The 21,190-nt window shown below is 43.4% G+C and overlaps 1 protein-coding gene across 2 annotated transcripts in view; it reads left to right on the top strand.

The window, feature by feature from the left end:
- UBN2 (ubinuclein 2) overlaps positions 1–21,190 on the top strand; it is a 106,484-nt gene that overhangs the window by 44,023 nt on the left and 41,271 nt on the right. For both annotated transcript variants that reach the window (XM_075124243.1, XM_048835317.2), the window contains exons 6-9: positions 2,349–2,847; positions 17,919–17,989; positions 18,792–18,921; positions 20,382–20,500. In XM_075124243.1, the coding sequence (XP_074980344.1) occupies positions 2,349–2,847; positions 17,919–17,989; positions 18,792–18,921; positions 20,382–20,500 (819 nt within the window). The remainder of the gene's footprint in view (positions 1–2,348; positions 2,848–17,918; positions 17,990–18,791; positions 18,922–20,381; positions 20,501–21,190) is intronic.

Below are 21,190 nucleotides of genomic sequence, written 5' to 3'. Positions count from 1 at the left end.
TCTTAATTTGACTCTTGGGAAATTCTCCATGAACTAAAACTGACCTGTTTGTGAGTGTCTAAGAATTAAATATGAAAACCTGTTATTGCTTATAAACATGCTAAAAAAAATCATGAGAAATTGAGGAACTATATAAGAACTTAATTTTTATTGAGTAGGATATAAACATTAATCCTACACTTTCAAAATTCTTTGGAAAATTTTCTGCCATATGATAGTTTAAACATACCAAATCACAAGCAAACTGGTCACCATTCAAATGTTTGCAGGGCAATACAGGAAATAGCTTTAGAATATAAGTTTAGACTCTGTCTTAACTATGGAGTCTACTGATTCCTCCATAATTTGCTCTTCACCATTCATTAGGATAAGCTTTACTTCATTAATACTGTATTGTGTGCAGGATTTAGTAGTGGTGGATGATGAAGAAATGGGCAGTGTGCAAAAGGAGCAATTTGGTTGGAAATGAGGTCTTTAATGTTTTGATTGGGTAAAAATCTCATGGTGCATGCACACAAGGCTGACTTTGCTCTTAACATAAGAACATAAGGATGGCCATACTGGGTCAGACCAAAGGTCCATCCAGCCCAGTATCCTGTCTGTGGACAGTGGCCAATCCCAGGTGCCCCAGAGGGAGTGAACCTGACAGGTAATGATCAAGTGATTTCTCTCCTGCCATCCATCTCCACCCTCTGACAAACAGAGGCTAGGGACACCATTCCTTACCCATCCTGGTTAATGGACTTAACCTCCATGAGTTTATCCGGTTCTCTTTTAAACCCTGTTATAGTCCTAGCCTTTACAACCTCCTCAGGCAAGGAGTTCCACAGGTTGACTGTGCGCTGAGTGAAGAACTACTTCCTTTTATTTGTTTTAAACCTGCTACCCATTAATTTCATTTGGTGGCCCCTAGTTCTTATGGGAACAAGTAAATAACTTTTCCTTATTCACTATCTCCACACCACTCATGATTTTATATACCTCTATCATATCCCCCCGAGTCTCCTCTTTTCCAAGCTGAAAAGTCCTAGCCTCTTTAATCTCTCCTCATATGGGACCCGTTCCAAATCCCTAATCATTTTAGTTGCCTTTTTCTGAACCTTTTCTAATGCCAGTATATCTTTTTTGAGATGAGGGGACCACATCTGTATGCAGTGTTCCAGATGTGGGCTTACCATGGATTTATATAAGGGCAATAAGATAGTCTCCATCTTATTCTCTATCCCCCTTTTTTTTTAATGATTCCTAACATCCCATTTGCTTTTTTGACTGCTGCTGCTGCACACTGCATGGACATCTTCAGAGAGCTATCCACGATGACGCCAAGATCTTTCTCCTGATTAGTTATAGCTAAATTAGCCCCCATCATGTTGTATGTGTAGTTGGGGTTATTTTTTCCAATGTGCATTACTTTACATTTGTCCACATTCAATTTCATTTGCCATTTTGTTGTCCAATCACTTAGTTTTTTGAGATCTTTTTGAAGTTCTTCAGTCTGTTTTGATCTTAACTATCTTGAGCAGTTTAGTATCATCTGCAAACTTTGCCACCTCACTGTTTACCCCTTTCTCCAGATCATTTATCAATAAATTGAATAGGATTTGTCCTGGGACTGAGCCTTGGGGAACACCACTAGTTACCCCTCTCCATTCTGAAAATTTACCATTTATTCCTACCCTTTGTTCCCTGTCTTTTAAGCAGTTCTCAAGCCATGAAAAGATCTTCCCTCTTATCCCATGACAACTTAATTTACATAAGAGCCTTTGGTGAGGGACCTTGTCAAAGGCTTTCTGGAAATCTAAGTACACTATGTCCACTGGATCCCCTTGTCCATCTCTTTGTTGACCCCCTCAAAGAACTCTAATAGATTAGTAAGACATGATCTCCCTTTACAGAAACCATGTTGACATTTGCGCAACAATTTGTTCTTCTATGTGCCTGACAATTTTATTCTTTACTATTGTTTCAACTAATTTGCCCAGTACTGATGTTAGACTTACCAGTCTGTAATTGCCAGGATCACCTCTAGAGCCCTTAAATATTGGCTTTATATTAGCTATCTTCCAGTCATTGGGTACAGTAGCTGATTTAAAGGACAGGTTACAAACCATAGTTAGTCGTTCCATAATTTCACATTTGAGTTCTTTCAGAACTCTTGGATGAATGCCATCCGGTCCCAGTGACTTGTTACTGCTAAGTTTCTCAATTCCAAAACCTCCACACTAGTTATTTTTATTATTATTCTTCCTCCCTACTTGGTTATTTTTGAGCTGTTGTGAATTCCCACAGAAAGTGATTTTGTCATTGGCAGTTATATGCGTTCTAACAGAAGTTTCTGTTCTCTGCAGAGTAATGGCTTTAAATTCACACAAATCTGAGAAGAAGAAGAAGAAGTTATACAAGGACTCGCTTTCTCTGGCAGCCATGATCCGGAAGTTCCAAAAGGAGAAGGAAGCCCTGAGGAAGAAAGAATCCAATCCAGAACCCCCAGTGACTGTTGCCATCTCCACCCCTAGTAAACCCCCTTCCTCCTCTGCTACCACAGGAAATGATGTCTCAGACTTGAACCTCAGGGTTACCGATCCTGTCCTCTCCATTTTTGGTAGCACAAATGAGCATGAGCTCCTGCAGGAAACCGAAAGTGCCCTGGAGATTCTGGGAGAGATTGACTTTGACAAGCTGCTTGACGGCACCTCTAATGGCAGCCCAGCATCTGAGCCATCAGGAGAGAATGGAAGTGCCACTCAGCCAACCAATACCTCTCAGGTCATGACACCAAAGCAGGTGCCTGCCCTCCCAGAAGGCCTACCTGTACTTCTTGAAAAGCGCATTGGAGACCTACGAATAGTAAGTGTAAACTCATTGGTAGGGGATTGCATTCAAGGATCATTGAGAGCCGAGAGTAATAGTTGCAGCCTGAGCTGTGATGTCATACCCTTAAAATGCTGGTAGAAATATCAGGAAGGGATCATAATTGTTTGGTTGACCCCCAGGGGCTATGAGTAAGATTAATTAGATGAAACTAAGCAAAGATGATGTAGGTTGAATATAAAGGAAATATTGTTCTGTTTAGTTTATTTCAACTTACAATAGCTTGTGGAATGCTTTCCCTAGGGAAGTTGTGGTAACTTCATTGCTTGAGCTAAAATGACTAGACAAAACAGTTGAATATTCTGTACAGAAAAATCCAGCACTAGTGAGGTTTGGGCTCGGATAGACTAGATGACTTAAATCTTTTCCATCTTTAACTCCTAATTCCTTGCTCATTTATTTTGCTAATAATGTCTTTTTATTCATGCCCTTCTTGCCAAGTTCAGTCAGAAAGGAGTAAACCTGTGATATTTTTAAAGAGACTTTCCCAGTTTGTGTTAGGGAGAGACACCTGAAAATATGTCCTTTCGGTTTCAGTGGTAATTTTTAGAACTTTGATTCTTTTGCTAATTTTAATGATTTCTAAACATTTTCATTTGTGGAGGTAGGAAGGAGGACAGAGTCCAAGTTCATTCACAAAGATACTGTCAGGTGTAAAATCTTTGAGGATTTAGGTTTTTTTTTTTAAATCTAAGTTATTTTATTGTCATCTTAATCTTATTGAAACTGAAAGTATTGATTTTTTTCACCATGCTGCTTGTTTACTGTGTGCATATCAATTTGAAGGATGAAAAATAAACTAGTCAGTTTTTCTTTGAGTGATTAAATGTCCATTCCACTTCAGGGGTGCGCGCACCCAGTGCACTACAGTCAATTTTTTCCTTCAGTAGGACCCATTGAGGCATCCCCAGCTACCCTGCACTGCTGCATGGTGTTACAGAGGGTGGGGCTGTCCCTGAGCTCCCCCTCCTCAGTTCCTTCTTACTGCCCATGACAGTTGTCATGCTATTGCAAGTTCGGTCCTTCTATTTATATATAACTTGTACACATTTTTATTAGTTTAGTAGTTTATGGTGTTAGCAATAGTTATAAGTTTTTCTTTTAAATGTTTTTCAAAAACTTCAGTTCTCATTACTGGAAACCGTACTAGGGCATGTCTTGGTCACTAGAATTTAAGCCCTGCTGATCCTGCAAGGAACTGATGCCACTGAGTGACTTGCATTCCTGTTGCCTGAAGCGTCTTGGGGGGTTGCACATCAGAAATCAGTCTCAATTTTGTAGGGACTTTAAACCTAGAACCAAGAAAGACAGGACAGGCAGACTTAAATTTCTCCTCATACAAGAAGCGCTGTGCCTTCCTGCTTGGAATGGATGCTGAGTGCTTTGGCTTCAGTGAGGAGCACTCGACCTGTATTGTGTGAGTCTCTGCACTGGTCACCTTTCCCAGTGCTAAGGAAGAAACATTGCAGGTCTGCCTCCAAAGGGAGAGGAAGAATCCGTGGCACCGAAGTTCAGCAGGCATGCAGATAATGGAAGTAGAGAGCACTCGAAGCTGAGACACTTCCTGAGGCAATCATCCGCTCAGGCAGGACTGTCGACTCTGGCACAGGCACTGTCATATCCAGCTCCTGAAGTGGCACTGTGAGGCTCCTCTGTGCTGTCTGCATTGACCCGTCAGCCAGAGGCAATCTTGGTGTTATCAACTCCAGTGGCTTATACTGCTGCAAGTGACTTATTGAGTCTCTTGGTACCATTGTCTGAGGTGGTGTAGGAGTCCTCTTATCTGGCACTAAAGACCACAGGTCAAACTTTGCCAGCTGCTACAATACAGACTTTGGTACCATGGGTGCCTCATTGCGTGGTGCTATCAAGAGTGAAGCTGGTGACTCCTCTGGTCCATCATCCCAGGATTTCCAATGCTGATCACCAGCACGAACATGAACAGCGCCTCCCTTCCTTCCTCCTTGATCAGAAGAGGCTGATTCATCTTCGGACTATGAGGTTAGCTCATATGTCTTGCAGTCATGTTGTATATTTCATCATTCCCCTCTGAGGTCTTAACACCCTGGCACCCAGAGCAGGCACTGTCCTGGCTGATGTGTAGCAATCTATGGCCTGGAAGTAATTAGGCTCCTGGGCCTAACCAATTGCTGTTTTGGAACCCTTGAGAATTGCCACCTACTTCCAGGTCCTTTCCACACCCACTCCATTCTGCTGCATCAAGTAGGTATCAAGTACCATCCCACCAAGGAGACCATGCCTGGTAACAGGCTCAGTACCACGCAGGAGGATGTTGCTCAGGTGAATCTCCCCTTTGAAAAGCCAGGGGAGGGTCTACCTCTGCCAATTTTGGCTTCATCCTCTTCATCACCTGATGAGATGGTGGTTTTGGAGGATTCGTCACCCCCACCTGTTGACTATTTGGCCCATGAAGACCTTTTAAAAAGAGTGGCTTCCACCTTGAATATCCAGATGGAAGAAGTTTGAGTCATCCCACAGGCTGATAGACATTTTAGCAACTGCAGGACCTTCTTGGGTGGTGCTTCCAATTAATGAAGCTGTCGTGGCGCCCACCAAGGTTTTGTAGCAAACTCTGTCTTCCCTTCCTCCCACATCAGAGCTGGCTAAGTACAAACCCTTCAAATGTGTATGGAGAGGTGTGTGTGTGTGTGGGGAGTGTTGTGTTTTCTCCTCTTCAACCAGTTTTGACCCTGGTTACAGATGCTTCTGTCCTCGGGGTGGGCTCAGCTGGGTTCCCTGCAGGTGCATGGTTTGTGGTCTACACAGGATTTAACTCTGCATATAAATGACAGAATTGAGGGCCATTTAGCTGGCTTGTCGAGCTTTCCATTCCCATACCAAGGGAAGAAATCTGTGTGTACTTACAGACAATATGGCAGCTACATTTTATGTGAACATGCAAGGAGGGGCATGCTCAACTCTGTGCTAGAGGCAATCAATCTATGGGACTTTTCCATCACCAGTTAAATCAGCCTCAAAACCTCTCACTTTCCATACATGAAGTACAATTTGGCAGACCAGTTAAGCAGATTGTTTTACCAACCACCATGAGTGGTCTCTGCTGGGCCTTTCCAAGTCCATTTTCCAGCTGTGGGGGACTCCCCAGGTAGACCTCTTTGCAATGAAAGTCAGTAGGCAATGTCATCAGTTTTTGCTCTCAACAAGATCAGAGCCTGGAATCTCTTTCACAGACACTTTTCTGTTACCCTGGACAAACCTGATCTTGTACGCATTTCCTCCAGTTCCACTCCTTCCCAGAGTATTGTTAAAAATCAGATAAGACCATACAATAGATCAGACTTATAGCTGCCAGTTGGCTGTGGCAACACTGGTTTTCCACTTGATCAAAGTCAGTCACTCTGCCAGCAGACGCACATCTAATCTCTTGGGACCTCCTCCACCCCAAACTGCAGGCCCTCCACGTGACAGACTGGATCGTTCTGTGGCTAACCTCCTCGGAAGAGACTTATTCAAGAGGAGTTAAGATACGCTTTTAAATCATAAAAAAAAATCCACTGGATATATGTATCTAGCAAAGGGTAAGAGATTTTCCATCTTGTCCCAGCAGAAATCTGTTTTCCCTGCTCCAGTTACCAATGCATCATATACTGGATTATCTGTTATCCCTAAAACATTAGTTTAATCAAACAAAGTCCATCTAGCAACTATTTTGGCTTTTCACCCTCTGATTGATAGTCATTGTCTTTTTCAACTCTATGGCAATAAAGTTTTTGAAGGCTCTGGAGAGGTTGTACCCTCAGGTAGAGGATCCTGTTTCCCCTTGAGACTTGAACTTGGTGTTATCAAAACTAATGGGTGCTCCCAATTAAACCTTTAACTATATTTTCCTTGCTATATCTCTCAGTGAAGCTAGCCTTTTTGGTGGCAATCACCTCAGCCAGCAGATTAGGTGAATTATGTATTCTAATGAGGCAAGTAACATATCTTTTTTTTTGGGCCAATTTCTGTTGGTGAGGGACACAACCTTTCAAAAGCTTGTCTCTCTCTCTCACCAATAGAAGTTGGTCCAATAAAAGATATTGCACCACCCACCTTGTAGCCATGTTCTGCAAAAGCAGAACTGAAGGACTTGAGAGCTACCTTACAATCTCGTGTGTGTGTGTGTGTGTGTGTGTGTATTCACACCTACAAATAAGAATAGGTATAGTAGGTCACACACTGCCTAGAGGTCATGTCCTGGTCCATTTTCTGTTTTCAGTAGATTCTCTGAAAGAGCAAAGCAATGCTCTTCATGTTCTACATCAACAAGCAGTGGGGAGCAAGGTCCCCCTCCTTGTGTGCCAAAGCCATGAAACTCTGGTGCATAACCCATCAGATCCATATATCCATGATCTACCTCCCAGGCTTTCAGAATACCATAGTCAATGCCCTTAGCAGATGCTTCTCACAGGACTACAAATGGGAGTTGGATACTCAGATTTTCTGAAGTATATCCCAAAGATATACTGTCGCAGGTCGACCTTTTTGCCCTCTCTGAAAACAAGAAGTGCCATCTTTTCTGGTTAATAGGGAGTCTGGGTCACCATTCCTTGGGAGACGCCTTCCTTCTACCTTGGAAGAAGGGTATTTTTTGAGCGTTTTCCCCCTCCCAAACTCCTAAAATTACAGGCCATGGAAACATATCAGACAGGACAGAGCCATAGTTATCCTTATAGTGCCTAACCGGCCCTGACAACTTTGGTACTTGTCTGTCCAACCGAAGTTCCAGCTGTTCTTCACCTCCAGTCTCAGAATGTGGATTGCATGCTTTATCCCAGCCTAGCTGTTCAGTGCCTCAGGGCTTGGTTCCTCAATGGTTTTCAGGGAGGGCAGAGCATTCCTGCTCTGCAGACACACAGGTGCTCAGCAGAAAGATGTCAACCTGCACTACTTACCTACAAAAGTGGAAGAGCTTCTCTCACTGGGTCAGTAATTGCTCCTTTCAGCCTGATTCTGTTCCAGTTCCGCTCATCCTGGATTACCTGCTGGGTCTGAAGAAATTAGGATTCTCCATCAGTTTGGCTAAGATACAATTGGTACAGTTTTCATCCCTTGGTAGAGGGATTATCTGTATTTGCTTAGCCAGCATCATCTAGGTTAATTAAGGGGTTGGGCAATCTCTATCCCCACATTAGACAGCCCAACCCTACCTTAGACCTCAACCTTATTCTCAGTCACCTTATGAGACTTCCATTCGTACCGATGGAAAACTGTTCCCTGCTCCATTTATCTACAAAGACTGCCTGCTTAGTTACCACAATGTCAGTCTGTACAATCAGGAAATTAAGGCTTTAGTAGCACATTCCCTCCCTTATGGTGTTCAAGGGTGAGGTCTCCTTATGCCCATGCTCTGAATTCTTACCAAAAGTTCTGTCAGATTTCCATCTTCATCCATCCATCTACCAGTATTTTTTCCAAAATCTCATAGTTATCTGCAGGAATCTTTCCATACCATGGATATTAGAGCTTTGTCCTTCTATTAGATAGGACCTGACAATTTTGGAAGGTACCCCAGGCTTTTCATCTCCACCGTGGATAGGTCCATGGGATTTTCTGTCTCTACTCTGTCAGAATAGATATCTCATTGCATTTCCACAGATGTCCAATTTCCTCTCCCCCACCTTAGGATGATAGCACGTTCAATCAGATCTCAGGCAACATCTATGGTATTACTTAAAAAAAGGGGGGTGGGGTAGGGGGGAACCAATTTCTGAGAGAGAGAGAGCTTCCAAATACACATGTACAAAACAGTATACCCATATCCATGCCGTCAGATATGGTATGGTACTTAGTTCTGCGGTATTATCGTCAGTTATGGACTCTGTTCCAAAGCTCCCTCCTCCAGGTGACTTCTGAGCAGTATCCCCTCAGAAAGTAGAGCACTCATAGGGACACTACACAAGGAAGAAGCGGTTATTCACCTTGTGCAGTAACTGCAGAGTTTTTTTCAAGCTGGCCTCCCCACTGATGCTCCACTACCCTCTGTCCTTCCCCTTCCCTTAGGACTGTTCCCTAGGGGACACTGGGATAGAAAAGAAATTGAGGGTGGATTGCCTGTGCACCCCATATAGCCTTGGTGTCTGGCATGAGGAGGCCTAGGGCGCATGTGCAGGCCAAATGGACACTACTAGCTGAAAATCTCCAATCAAGGGCTTAGGTGCACATGCGCCTCTTAACATGGAGCAACCGTAGGGACACACATCTTGAAGAACGGCAGGTATTGCACAAGGCGAGTAACCTCTTCTTCGATATGTGTGGCACATGTCCGTTCCATGGCCCGACTCCTTCCCCTCTATATTGAAGTCTCTTCAGTAAGAAGGAACTGAAGAGGGTTGGGTATACCACCATCCAGAGGGGCAGGGGGTGCATAGGCCAACTCAGTGGATACCACTGAGGGAAAAATCTCCAACAACAGTGCACTTGGGGATGCACACACCTGAGGGTGCAATGGACGTGTACAACACATCTACTCCTGGGTTAATTCTGCGCTCCAAAATTAAAAATTATGCACACAGTATTTTAAAATTCTGCATACTTTTGTTTGTCAAAATAACATGATATAATCATGCTCCCGTTGTCACCTCCGGGCGACCCAGGGTTCCTGCTGTCAGCCCTAGGCGACCGTGCTGGGGGGAAACCTCAAATTCTGTGGGGAACATTAATTCTGTGCACATTCTGCATTGTGCAGTGGCACAGAATTCCAGCAGGAGTACACATCTTGAACAACAATTATGGAACAGGTTAGTAATCACTTCTTTCTCATCCATTACTTGTCCAAGTTCTCCTATGCTAACAGAACTTTGCAATTTTTGGGACTCAGAAATTAGAGAGGAATGTTTTATTTAGAAATGTTTCCATCTAAGATACAAAAATGCAATCCTTTCTATTGGACTTTAAGTTTTGAAAAAGCTTGTTTTTACTAAATTCTAATTTTTAGATCAAATATTACCTGAAAGTCTCTCTTAAATTTACCGTTTTCCCCAAGTGTGTTGGAGTTTCTTAACTGGTGCTTGGAGAAATGATTTTTTTCTGAGGATCCTTCACTTCCTTCCCTTTTTCTGTGCATAAGTTTACAAAACTCTTACTTGGTCTAGGGTAATGGTTAATACCTTTTTTTTTTTTTAAATGAGTGATTAAAATATTCATAATCATCATGGTAAAAGTGAGTATTGTGTCTAGCCTAGTACATTTTTATGCCACATTTTGCTAGGCTTCACTATGTGACTTAGTCAAGGCCTCCTGACAGAGTACAACTAGAAATAAACACAGTCCAGATCCAGTATGTGGTGGTGATCTGCCCCAAGTTGACCCTCCATTTCACCATGTACCATGTTACCCAGCTGGTCTGGAGAAGGCTTTTCAAAATAACTCACACAGTCTCATCCTTCAGCATTTGATCATTGTGGTGTTTTTCTGAATAGTGTGGTAATTTCTTAGGAAAGCAAGCCTATCCTATAAGAATAGGAGGTGGCCTGGACATCAGTTGAGTAAATGTTTGGGAAAGAAAACTGTGTTGTGATTTGATTTGAAGAAAGATGCTTCCTTGGCATACAGTGAAATGTGGTCCCCTTGTTTAAACATTATCAGTGAAAGAAAAAACATTTTAAAAGGCACAGAGAAAAATGGTTCCCACAGACTATATTTAAAGTTTTTTTTTTTTAAGGTGGTTGCAGTTTTATAAAAGTTTTCTCTGTTACTAGGGTTTTTTGCACAAGTTTGTAGGATGGGGAGAAGAGCTGGTGGTCAGTTTAAAAATGAGTGGGTTTATTAAATGATTTGTTTTACATGACAGCTTTTTTAAAATGTAGTTCAAAAAGCCATCAACTGAAGATTTTTAACAGGCTAAATAGTTCTTGCTGAGTCATCTTTTCATAAATGCTCAGATTGTAGGAATATGAGTTATCTAGTCTGGTCAGCTATGGATCACATTGGCTGCAGACAGTGATGTTAACATAGGTGTAATATCTTTTAAAACCGTAACATTCATTTAAATTAGGACATGCTCCTACTAAACATTTCATTTTTTTTTTAAAGTAAAAGTAAATTCCCAAATTTGTTTAAAAAAACAAAAAAAATCAGGTAATTCCTTCCCCCTCACATACTGCTACCTCCACTGTTGTGAGACAAGTAATATTTAATTTCCAAGTAATTCTAGTGCTTTATAGAACAGAAAAAAGTCTACCGGGAAGCAGTCTAATAGGGAGACTGCAGGATGACTTTTTCTACTGTGAGAGTAGTTGTCCAAATACCATATAATCCTTACAAGTCAACAGTTGAGTATTATCCTAGAGAAATCTGTGATAAAATGTATCCAAATCTCTAAATGTTTATCTCTTCAATGGAAAACTACCATGTGTGCCATTTGGCAGACCTACAGTGCTGAGATCACCTTTAAACCTTTATGTTTGGGGATGTTATTTTCAAGCATGTACTGTCTTCTGGGGAACAGTCCGAGGGTCATTACAGTACTTCAGTTATTCTTGGTCAGTTCAACTCCTCTCACCACCCTAACTAATCTTTCTCAGCAGGTGTTCTGATACGAGGCTAAAAATGATGCAAGAGAAATTAATACAAAATATCTGAGAGTGAGGTTAGAGTGGGGGAGAAAAAACACCATATCAATGTGGCTGTCAAAAGGAATGAGATGATTTAGTGTGGAATCCACTTCACAAAAATTAACCCTTTCAAAGACACACTGGGGTTGAAATGCTTGCTATTAAATCCACTGTCCTGTGGCAACGTTATAAGGAAAGTTCTTGTAAAGTTTATGAATGTTTCTTAATAGTCTTTTACAAAACAAGTGCTTCAGGGTTTTAAAAATAGATACAGATACAATGCCAGATTTCCAGACTCTACAATAAGAAAGCAGTGAACACAGTCCAGCACTTAAACTAGTTTGCTATTATAGGCTTGTCTGTGCATGATTGAAGGACAAAACATATAACACAAAAAGCTTTTTTTAATGATTTATTATTGAATATTAAACTCCTGTTTTCTTATGCAGTACAAAATGCACTATCCCAACAATCAGCTATTTCACTTTCAAACATACATGTGTCTATTACAAAAGAATGAGAACAGGTATTTCAGTATAACATTGTCAGCTCAAGACATCATCTGTCTGCAATTTAATTGCTATTGTCAGAATAACACATTGACTGTGGAAATAGATTGGAGAAAGTTTTTCATTTTTTAAAAATTTGACATTCCCTATATAGTCAGTTGCACTGCTGTGTGATTATCACATTATCTATAGACTCACATATTAGAATATCACACTTGCACAATGCTCCAGGCATTCACAGGCACACTCTTTTCAGTGGCCTAATGTGCTAAAAATAGGAGTGAAGATACAGCAGCATCGGTTAGCAACGTAGATACCCAAGGTCTCCAGGCCAGCTTGTACAGCCTGTGCTATAGCCCATGCCACTGTCTTCACTCATATTTTTAGTCTCTTACCCACGTTAGCTTTAATCTAGCTATGCCTACCAGAGCTGCCAATCACACCTTCAATTTCAGTGTAGACTGAGATCAATGGAAAGGAGTAGGAGCAAGGTCATCTTCCCTCCCACTCCCCATAGGGCTAGGAATAGGAAGATACAGGAACAGGAGGCGGGAGCACAGATAGGATCTCCACTCCACAAAACCAAAGCTGGAGAGAACACTGGACAGCACCATAGAGGAGGATGTGGATGTGGCTCCTGTCTGCATGGTTCCTTCACAGGGATTCCATCAGGAGCAGTGGAGATAGGTCCCCTTAGGGTATGTCTATACTACGAAATTAGGTCGAATTTATAGAATTCGGTTTTTTAGAATTCGGTTTTATATATTCGAGTGTGTGTGTCCCCACAGAAAATGCTCTAAGTGCATTAACTCGGCAGAGTGCTTCCACAGTACCAAGGCTAGAGTCAACTTCCAGAGTGTTGCACTGTGAGTAGCTATCCCACAGTTCCCGCAGTCTCTGCTGCCCATTGGAATTCTGGGTTGAGATCCCAATGCCTGATGGGGCTGAAACATTGTCGCGGGTGGTTCTGGGTACATTATCGTCAGGCCCCGTTCCCTCCCTCCCTCCATGAAAGCAAGGGCAGACAATCGTTTTGCGCCTTTTTTCCTGAGTTACCTGTGCAGACGCCATACCACGGCAAGCACGGAGCCCGTTCAGCTCACTGTCACTGTATGTCTCCTGGGTGCTTGCGGACGCGGTACTGCATTGCTACACAGCAGCAGCAACCCCTTGCCTTGTGGCAGCAGACAGTGCAATAGGACTGATAGCCATCATCGTCATGTCCGAGGTGCTCCTGGTCGCCTGTGTGAGGTCGATCAGGAGTGCCTGGGCAGACATGGGCGCAGGGACTAAAGTTGGAGTGACTTGATCAAGTCATTCTCTTTAGTCCTGCAGTCAGTCCTATTGAACCATCTTATGGTGCACAGGCAGGCGATACGGATTGCTAGCAGTCCTATTGCATCATCTTCTGCCGGGCAGCTGTGAGATGTGGATGGCATGCAGTCCTTGTGCACCGTCTGCTGCCAGCCAAAGATGTAAAAGATAGATGGAGTGGATCAAAATAAGAAATAGACCAGATTTGTTTTGTACTCATTTGCAAACCCGCCCCCCGTCTAGGGGACTCATTCCTCTAGGTCACACTGCAGTCACTCACAGAGAAGGTGCAGTGAGGTAAATCTAGCCATGTATCAATCAGAGGCCAGACCAACCTGCTTGTTCCAATAAGAACAATAACTTAGGTGCACCATTTCTTATTGGAACCCTCCGTGAAGTCCTGCCTGAAATACTCCTAGATGTAAAGCCACCCCCTTTGTTGATTTTTAGCTCCCTGAAGCCAACCCTGTAAGCCGTGTTCTCAGTCACCCCTCCCTCCGGCAGACAATCATTCCGCGCCTTTTTTCTGTGTGGACGCCATACCAAGGCAAGCATGGAGGCCGCTCAGCTCACTTTGGCAATTAGGAGCACATTAAACACCACACGCATTATCCAGCAGTATATGCAGCACCAGAACCTGGCAGAGCGATACCGGGCGAGGAGGCGACGTCAGTGCAGTCATGTGAGTGATCAGGACATGGACACAGATTTCTCTGAAAGCATGGGCCCTGCCAATGCATGCATCATGGTACTAATGGGGCAGGTTCATGCTGTGGAACGCCAATTCTGGGCTCGGGAAACAAGCACAGACCTCATAGTGGGACCTCATAGTGTTGCAGGTCTGGGACGATTCCCAGTGGCTGCGAAACTTTCGCATGCGTAAGGGCACTTTCATGGAACTTTGTGACTTGCTTTCCCCTGCCCTGAAGCGCATGAATACCAAGATGAGAGCAGCCCTCACAGTTGAGAAGCGAGTGGCGATAGCCCTGTGGAAGCTTGCAACGCCAGACAGCTACCAGTCAGTTGGGAATCAATTTGGAGTGGGCAAATCTACTGTGGGGGCTGCTGTGATGCAAGTAGCCCACGCAGTCAAAGATCTGCTGATATCAAGGGTAGTGATAGTGGATGGCTTTGCTGCAATGGGATTCCCTAACTGTGGTGGGGCCATAGACGGAACCCATATCCCTATCTTGGCACCGGAGCACCAAGCCGCCGAGTACATAAACCGCAAGGGGTACTTTTCGATAGTGCTGCAAGCTCTGGTGGATCACAAGGGACGTTTCACAAAATCAACGTGGGATGGCCGGGAAAGGTACATGACGCTCGCATCTTCAGGAACTCTGGTCTGTTTCAAAAGCTACAGGAAGGGACTTTATTCCCAGACCAGAAAATAACTGTTGGGGATGTTGAAATGCCTATAGTTATCCTTGGGGATCCAGCCTACTCCTTAATGCCATGGCTCATGAAGCCGTACACAGGCAGCCTGGACAGTAGTCAGGAGCTGTTCAACTACAGGCTGAGCAAGTGCAGAATGGTGGTAGAATGTGCATTTGGACGTTTAAAGGCGCGCTGGTGCAGTTTACTGACTCGGTTAGACCTCAGCGAAACCAATATTCCCACTGTTATTACTGCTTGCTGTGTGCTCCACAATATCTGTGAGAGTAAGGGGGAGACGTTTATGGCAGGGTGGGAGGTTGAGGCAAATCGCCTGGCTGCTGGTTACGCGCAGCTAGACACCAGGGCAGTTAGAAGAGCACAGGAAGGCGCGGTGTGCATCAGAGAAGCTTTGAAAACCAGTTTCATGACTGGCCAGGCTACGGTGTGAAAGTTCTGTTTGTTCGTTTCTCCTTGATGAAACCCCCCGTCCCTTGGTTCACTCTACTTCCCTGTAAGCTAACCACCCTCCCCTCTTCCCTTCGATCACCGCTTGCAGAGGCAATAAAGTCATTGTTGCTTCACATTCATGTATTCTTTATTCATTCATCACACAAATAGGGGGATGACTACCAAGGTAGCCCAGGAGGGGTGGTGGAGGAGGGAAGGAAAATGCCACACAGCACTTTAACAGTTTACAACGTTAAAATTTATTGAATGCCAGCCTTCTTTTTTTTGGGCAATCCTCTGTGGCAAAGTGGCTGGTTGGCCAGTGGCCCCCCCACCGCGTTCTTGGGCGTCTGGGTGTGGAGGCTATGGAACTGGGGAGAAGGGCGGTTGGTTACACAGGGGCTGTAGTGGCAGTCTGTGCTCCAGCTGCCTTTGCTGCAGCTCAACCATACACTGGAGCATACTGGTTTGATCCTCCAGCAGCCTCAGCATTGAATCCTGCCTCCTCTCATCATGCTGCCGCCACATTTGAGCTGCAGCCCTGTCTTCAGCCCGCCACCTCTCCTTCCGATCATTTTGTGCTTTCCTGCACTCTGACATTATTTGCTTCCACGCATTCATCTGTGCTCTGTCAGTGTGGGAGGACAGCATGAGCTCAGAGAACATTTCATCAAGAGTGCGTTTTTTTTTCTTTCTAATCTTCACTAGCCTCTGGGAAGGAGAAGATCCTGTGATCATTGAAACACATGCAGCTGGTGGAGAAAAAAAAAGGGACAGCGGTATTTAAAAAGACACATTTTATAAAACAGTGGCTACACTCTTTCAGGGTAAACCTTGCTGTTAACATTACATACATAGCACATGTGCTTTCGTTCCAAGGTCGCATTTTGCCTCCCCCCACCACGTGGCTACCCTCTCAACCCTCCCCCCTCCCCATGGCTAACAGCGGGGAACATTTCTGTTCAGCCACAGTGAAACAGCCCAGCAGGAACGGGCTCCTCTGAGTGTCCCGTGAAGAAAAGCACCCTATTTCAACCAGATGACAATGAATGATATCTCACTCTCCTGAGGATAACACAGAGAGATAAAGAACGGATGTTGTTTGAACGCCAGCAAACATACACTGCAATGCTTTGTTGTACAATGATTCCCGAGTACGTGTTACTGGCCTGGAGTGGTAAAGTGTCCTACCATGAAGGACGCAATAAGGCTGCCCTCCCCAGAAACATTTTGCAAAGGCTTTGGGAGTACATCCAGGAGAGCCGCGAATGCCAGGGCAAATTAATCCTTTCACATGCTTGCTTTTAAACCATGTATAGTATTTTAAAAGGTACACTCACTGTAGGTCCCTTCTCTGCCTGCCGGGTCCAGGAGACAGCCTTGGGTGGGTTCGGGGGGTACTGGCTCCAGGTCTAAGGTGAGAAACAGTTCCTGGCTGTCAGGAAAACCGGTTTCTCCGCTTGCTTGCTGTGAGCTATCTACAACCTCATCTTCTTCTTCTTCGTCCCCAAAACCTGCTTCCGTGTTGCCTCCATCTCCAATGAAGGAGTGAAACAACACGGCTGGGGTAGTGGTGGCTGAACCCCCTAAAATGGCATGCAGCTCATCATAGAAGCGGCATGTTTGGGGCTCTGACCCGGAGCGGCCATTTGCCTCTCTGGTTTTCTGGTAGGCTTGCCTCAGCTCCTTAAGTTTCACGCGGCACTGCTTCGGGTCCCTGTTATGGCCTCTGTCCTTCACGCCCTGGGAGATTTTGACAAAGGTTTTGGCATTTCGAAAACTGGAATGGAGTTCTGATAGCAGGGATTCCTCTCCCCATACAGCGATCAGATCCCGTACCTCCCGTTCAGTCCATGCTGGAGCTCTTTTGCGATTCTGGGACTCCATCATGGTCACCTCTGCTGATGAGCTCTGCATGGTCACCTGCAGCTTGCCATGCTGGCCAAACAGAAGATGAGATTCAAAAGTTCGCGGTTCTTTTCCTGTCTACTTGGCCAGTGCATCTGAGTTGAGAGAGCTGTCCAGAGCGGTCACAATGGAGCACTCTGGGATAGCTCCCGGAGGCCGATACCGTCGAATTGTGTCCACAGTACCCCAAATTCGACCCGGCAAGGCCGATTTAAGCACTAATCCACTTGTCAGGGGTGGAGTAAGGAAATCGATTTTAAGAGCCCTTTAAGTCAAAATAAAGGGCTTCATCGTGTGGACGGGTGCAGGTTTACATCGATTTAACACTGCTAAATTCGACCTAAAGTCCTAGTGTAGACCAGGGCTCAGGAAGGCAATGGATTTGCAGCAGGAGCCAGTAATCCTAGGGAGGAAGAGAATCCTTAATGAACTGAGATGAGGGATTTCACTGTTGGTATAATTTATCGAGTCGTGTTTTTCCCTTCAAGTGAACAGTGAACCACTGACCCAGTATGATTTTATTTTATTTTTTTTATGGGGGGAGGATATCATTGCTGGTGGTATCTTTTGGAGGAGACATTAAAACAAAGAACCTAATAACTTTTCATTGAAAGGTCCTTTGGCACTTTTAGCAAGAATGGGGTACTAACCCCAGAGACCTGGCCACAGTCTAAATTGAATGATTGTTTTGCCTGTTTGCACTTCTCCTGCAGTTTCAATTGGATATAGTAATATTCTTCACTTCCTATTCTAAATAGTCATGTAGTGGTTTTGTATTACACTGTTATGGTGGGTGTATTTCAGGGCAGGGTGATATATGGCCATAAAGGTAGTTTGTATATCATTTAAGTCTGTAAAGATCTTTAGGGTAAAATGTGCTATAAATTTCTTAGTGCTTTTATTGCTCTCCTTCCAGGCTGCCAAGCTGTTTGATGAAGAAGGCAGGAAGAAATTCTTCACGCAGGATATGAACAATATTCTGCTGGAGTAAGTGTTCACCTCTTCAGTTCTGTATGTTTTGGGATGTTATCTTTAAATTACTCCTACAAAGACCTTAAAAAAGGAAACTAAACAAGTGGGGAAGACAAGTTAATCTCAGCCAGTTAGTGACCAGCTGGAAGATCTGTACTGGTGACAAGTTCCAATACAGAGATGCATCTGTATGGTTTATCCAGTGTAAAATATTTTTCAGTGCCCTTGGCCTTGAGTTCGTTAGCATAGTTCTGTGGAAGTTTGCATATCACTTCCCTACAGTCCCATGTTTTAATAAAATGAATAATTTCAGATTTTATTAAGAAGGAAAAACCTAGCCCATTCTAATTCTCTAATCTTTGCAGCACAGTGTCTGGTGTGGGAAGGTGATTTTGTATGGGGGAGGGGGCAGTCCTTATATGATCATAGTGTAGGTTAAAAAGAAATATTTTAGAAAATGTTAAATTATTTCTGAATAAATGTAACAGCCACAGTTGACTCATTCATGGCATGAAATTGGCATAGTAATTGCAAATTTGAATGGCATACAAAACCATGTTTAGTATTGCCAGGGTAATATTTATTAGATTAGCATATTTTTCTGAATGTACTCTCATTGTTAGCTAATGGACTTTAATCTCTCTGCAAAAATTAGTCTTACTGACACACCTATAGAAAAACACTCCACCCTTCATGTGTGTTTGTATGCATAACTAGAGTATGTGATGTACACAAAGCGCCTTAGGTATCTGCACAGTTTCCATCCTCACCCAGGATTGCCTCACTAGTTAGCTATCTCTTTGTTTGTTTCTGTCAGTATTGAGCTGCAATTACAGGAGATAAGTCCTATCGTCCGTCACAACGTGTACTCCCATCTTGAGGCTTTTGTGCCATGCAATAAGGACACACTGATAAAGCGTCTGAAGAAATTACACCTCAATGTCCAGGTAAAAGGGGGAGAGAGAGTGGCTTCTGCAGGAGTCATGTATGTAACAGTAAGGGCAGGGTGTGAGAGACTGAAGGCAAAGCTAGTTTTCCAGGTATTATTTCAGGACCTTTATGGCGATGGAACTGCTTCATCTTGAAGGTTAGATGAGATCAGAAGTCAAGAAGGTTGTGGCTGTGCCTGGTGTCTAGCTCTGCTCTAATGGTAGATTACACAGATAATAACACACAATGAATGGACAAAAAAATTGGGAACCTGATTGTATAAAATTCCATGCAAATAAGCCATTATCGTAATAGGAGGTTAGCCAATTTAACCCTTTTTGTGAGTCTAAATATGCTGCTTTCATAGAATCATAGGGTTAGAAGGGACTACAAGAATCGTCTAGTTTAACCCCCTTTTGTACTTATTATGACTGTCAGGTGATTTTCGTGCTCCATTTTCACCGTTGCTTTGCTTTTAAATATGGGTGTGTATATTTTCCCTGTGAAGATGAGTAAATTAAGGTATTTTGTGATCTATGATTGAATAGTAGAGCTGCCCTGGTGGTCTGTTTAATGCATTGCTACTTGTGTGAGTAGTTAGAGTTGGTGGTGGAAGAGCTCAGGACCAAGCCTTGTTCAGGACCTGGAAGCGTTCATGGAGGTAGACGGCTTGTCACCTATGTGGTATGGAGGAGGGGCCGGGGGTGGGAGGATGAGTAGATAAATGCCACATGTTGCATGCTAAAACGTCCTCTTGCTGGTTGTAGGAATGTTGTTAAAGCCTTTCTCGGCAAATGGTTGCAGTGGCCATGCATAAAATAATTAAGAGAGGGAAAATGGTAGGTGCATAATATAATATCAGCTTAACATTTGCTGGAGATCTTTTGCTGTGAAGATGATCATTCCTCAAAATTTGGCAGTCTTGCATATTGCCCGAATGGCTTGTATACAACTGGGAATTTTTGGCCACTTTAATTTTAAATTACTTACTGGCAAGTGTTGGTACCCACTTCAGTCCATTTTTCTTTCTTTTCTATCAAACACTTTTAGCCCCTTTTTGGTAAAAAGGGTCCTCTGAAGAGACCAAGAAGTAATGCTGTGAGAAATGCATAAAGATAGAAATGTTTTTCTTTCTAGATATTTGCCCTTTTTTTGGTTTTTCGGTTTCAAGAACATCTCAGCTGTATTAGCAATTAAACAGTATACCATTGTTTTGTATCATTGTTAACCAAAATGTGGTAGTTCAGTGCCATTTTAGAGAACCATGTTGGAATTTCCCATGCTTTTTTGTTACTACCAATAAGCAGGTATTGCTTGAACTGTTTCTAAAGTTTCCATACGTTTTGATGGGAATATTGATTAGAAATCACTGTTAAGGTCTGATTGCAGTTTCTGAGCAGCAGCTCATAAAACATGTTGGGTATGTCCTTTGCAGTGCATGTACCAAGATTACTTTGGTGTTGTTGCCTCTTCCCAGGATGACCGTTTGAGGGATCCACTGCAAAAGCTGAGACTGGCTGTCAGCAATGTCATGCCTGAACAACTATTCAAGTATCAGGAGGACTGTCAGGCTCGCAATCAAGCCAAGAATGCAAAGTGCGTACTTTTGAAGTTGGGATATTTGTATTTGGCCAGGGGATTCATACAGGAAACATGGGTTAAATTTCCATGTTTCTCAATTCTGGGGTATTAATACTGCAAAGGCAGTGTACTCAGACCATATGCATATAGGGGTGTAAAGGGAAATTGGGACAGTGCAAAGTACTCTTTGATTCCTTCAGCTAATTAAGTAACACTATCAACTAACTCTGAAAAGAAGTCTCATTAAGTGACTTTGAGGTAAGATCTTAAGGACAGGAGGAAAAGGAGGCTGTAACATATAAAGAGTGGGAAACAAGAAGAAGATGGAATTGAGATGTATTTTTTTATGTTCTTGATTATTTTTGTCCTGATTATTAAAACTCTTATCTCTTCACTGCATGAGGGAAACTGATTTGGGCTTGGGTTTTGGTATAGGAGTAAGAATTGACTGGTGAGCATCATAGAATCATAGACTAGAATCATAGAATATCAGGGTTAGAAGGGACCTCAGGAGGTCATCTAGTCCAACCCCCTGGTCAAAGCAGGACCAATCCTCCATCTGTCATCACATTCACAGCACTAGACTGACAGTGAGCAGGCCTGAAGGAGTCTACACAACTTGCCCTGGCAGCCAGAGGTGGTGCGAGTCACATGGAGAGATGGAGTGGGAGGGTCAAATGTTTGCCTCTTTGGGAACGGTATAAT

The sequence above is a fragment of the Caretta caretta genome, chromosome 1 (assembly GCF_965140235.1).
Source record: "Caretta caretta isolate rCarCar2 chromosome 1, rCarCar1.hap1, whole genome shotgun sequence".
Classification (NCBI taxonomy): Eukaryota; Metazoa; Chordata; order Testudines; family Cheloniidae; genus Caretta; species Caretta caretta.
Note: the sequence above shows the minus strand (reverse complement) of the source record. Positions and strands in the feature narration are given on the sequence as shown.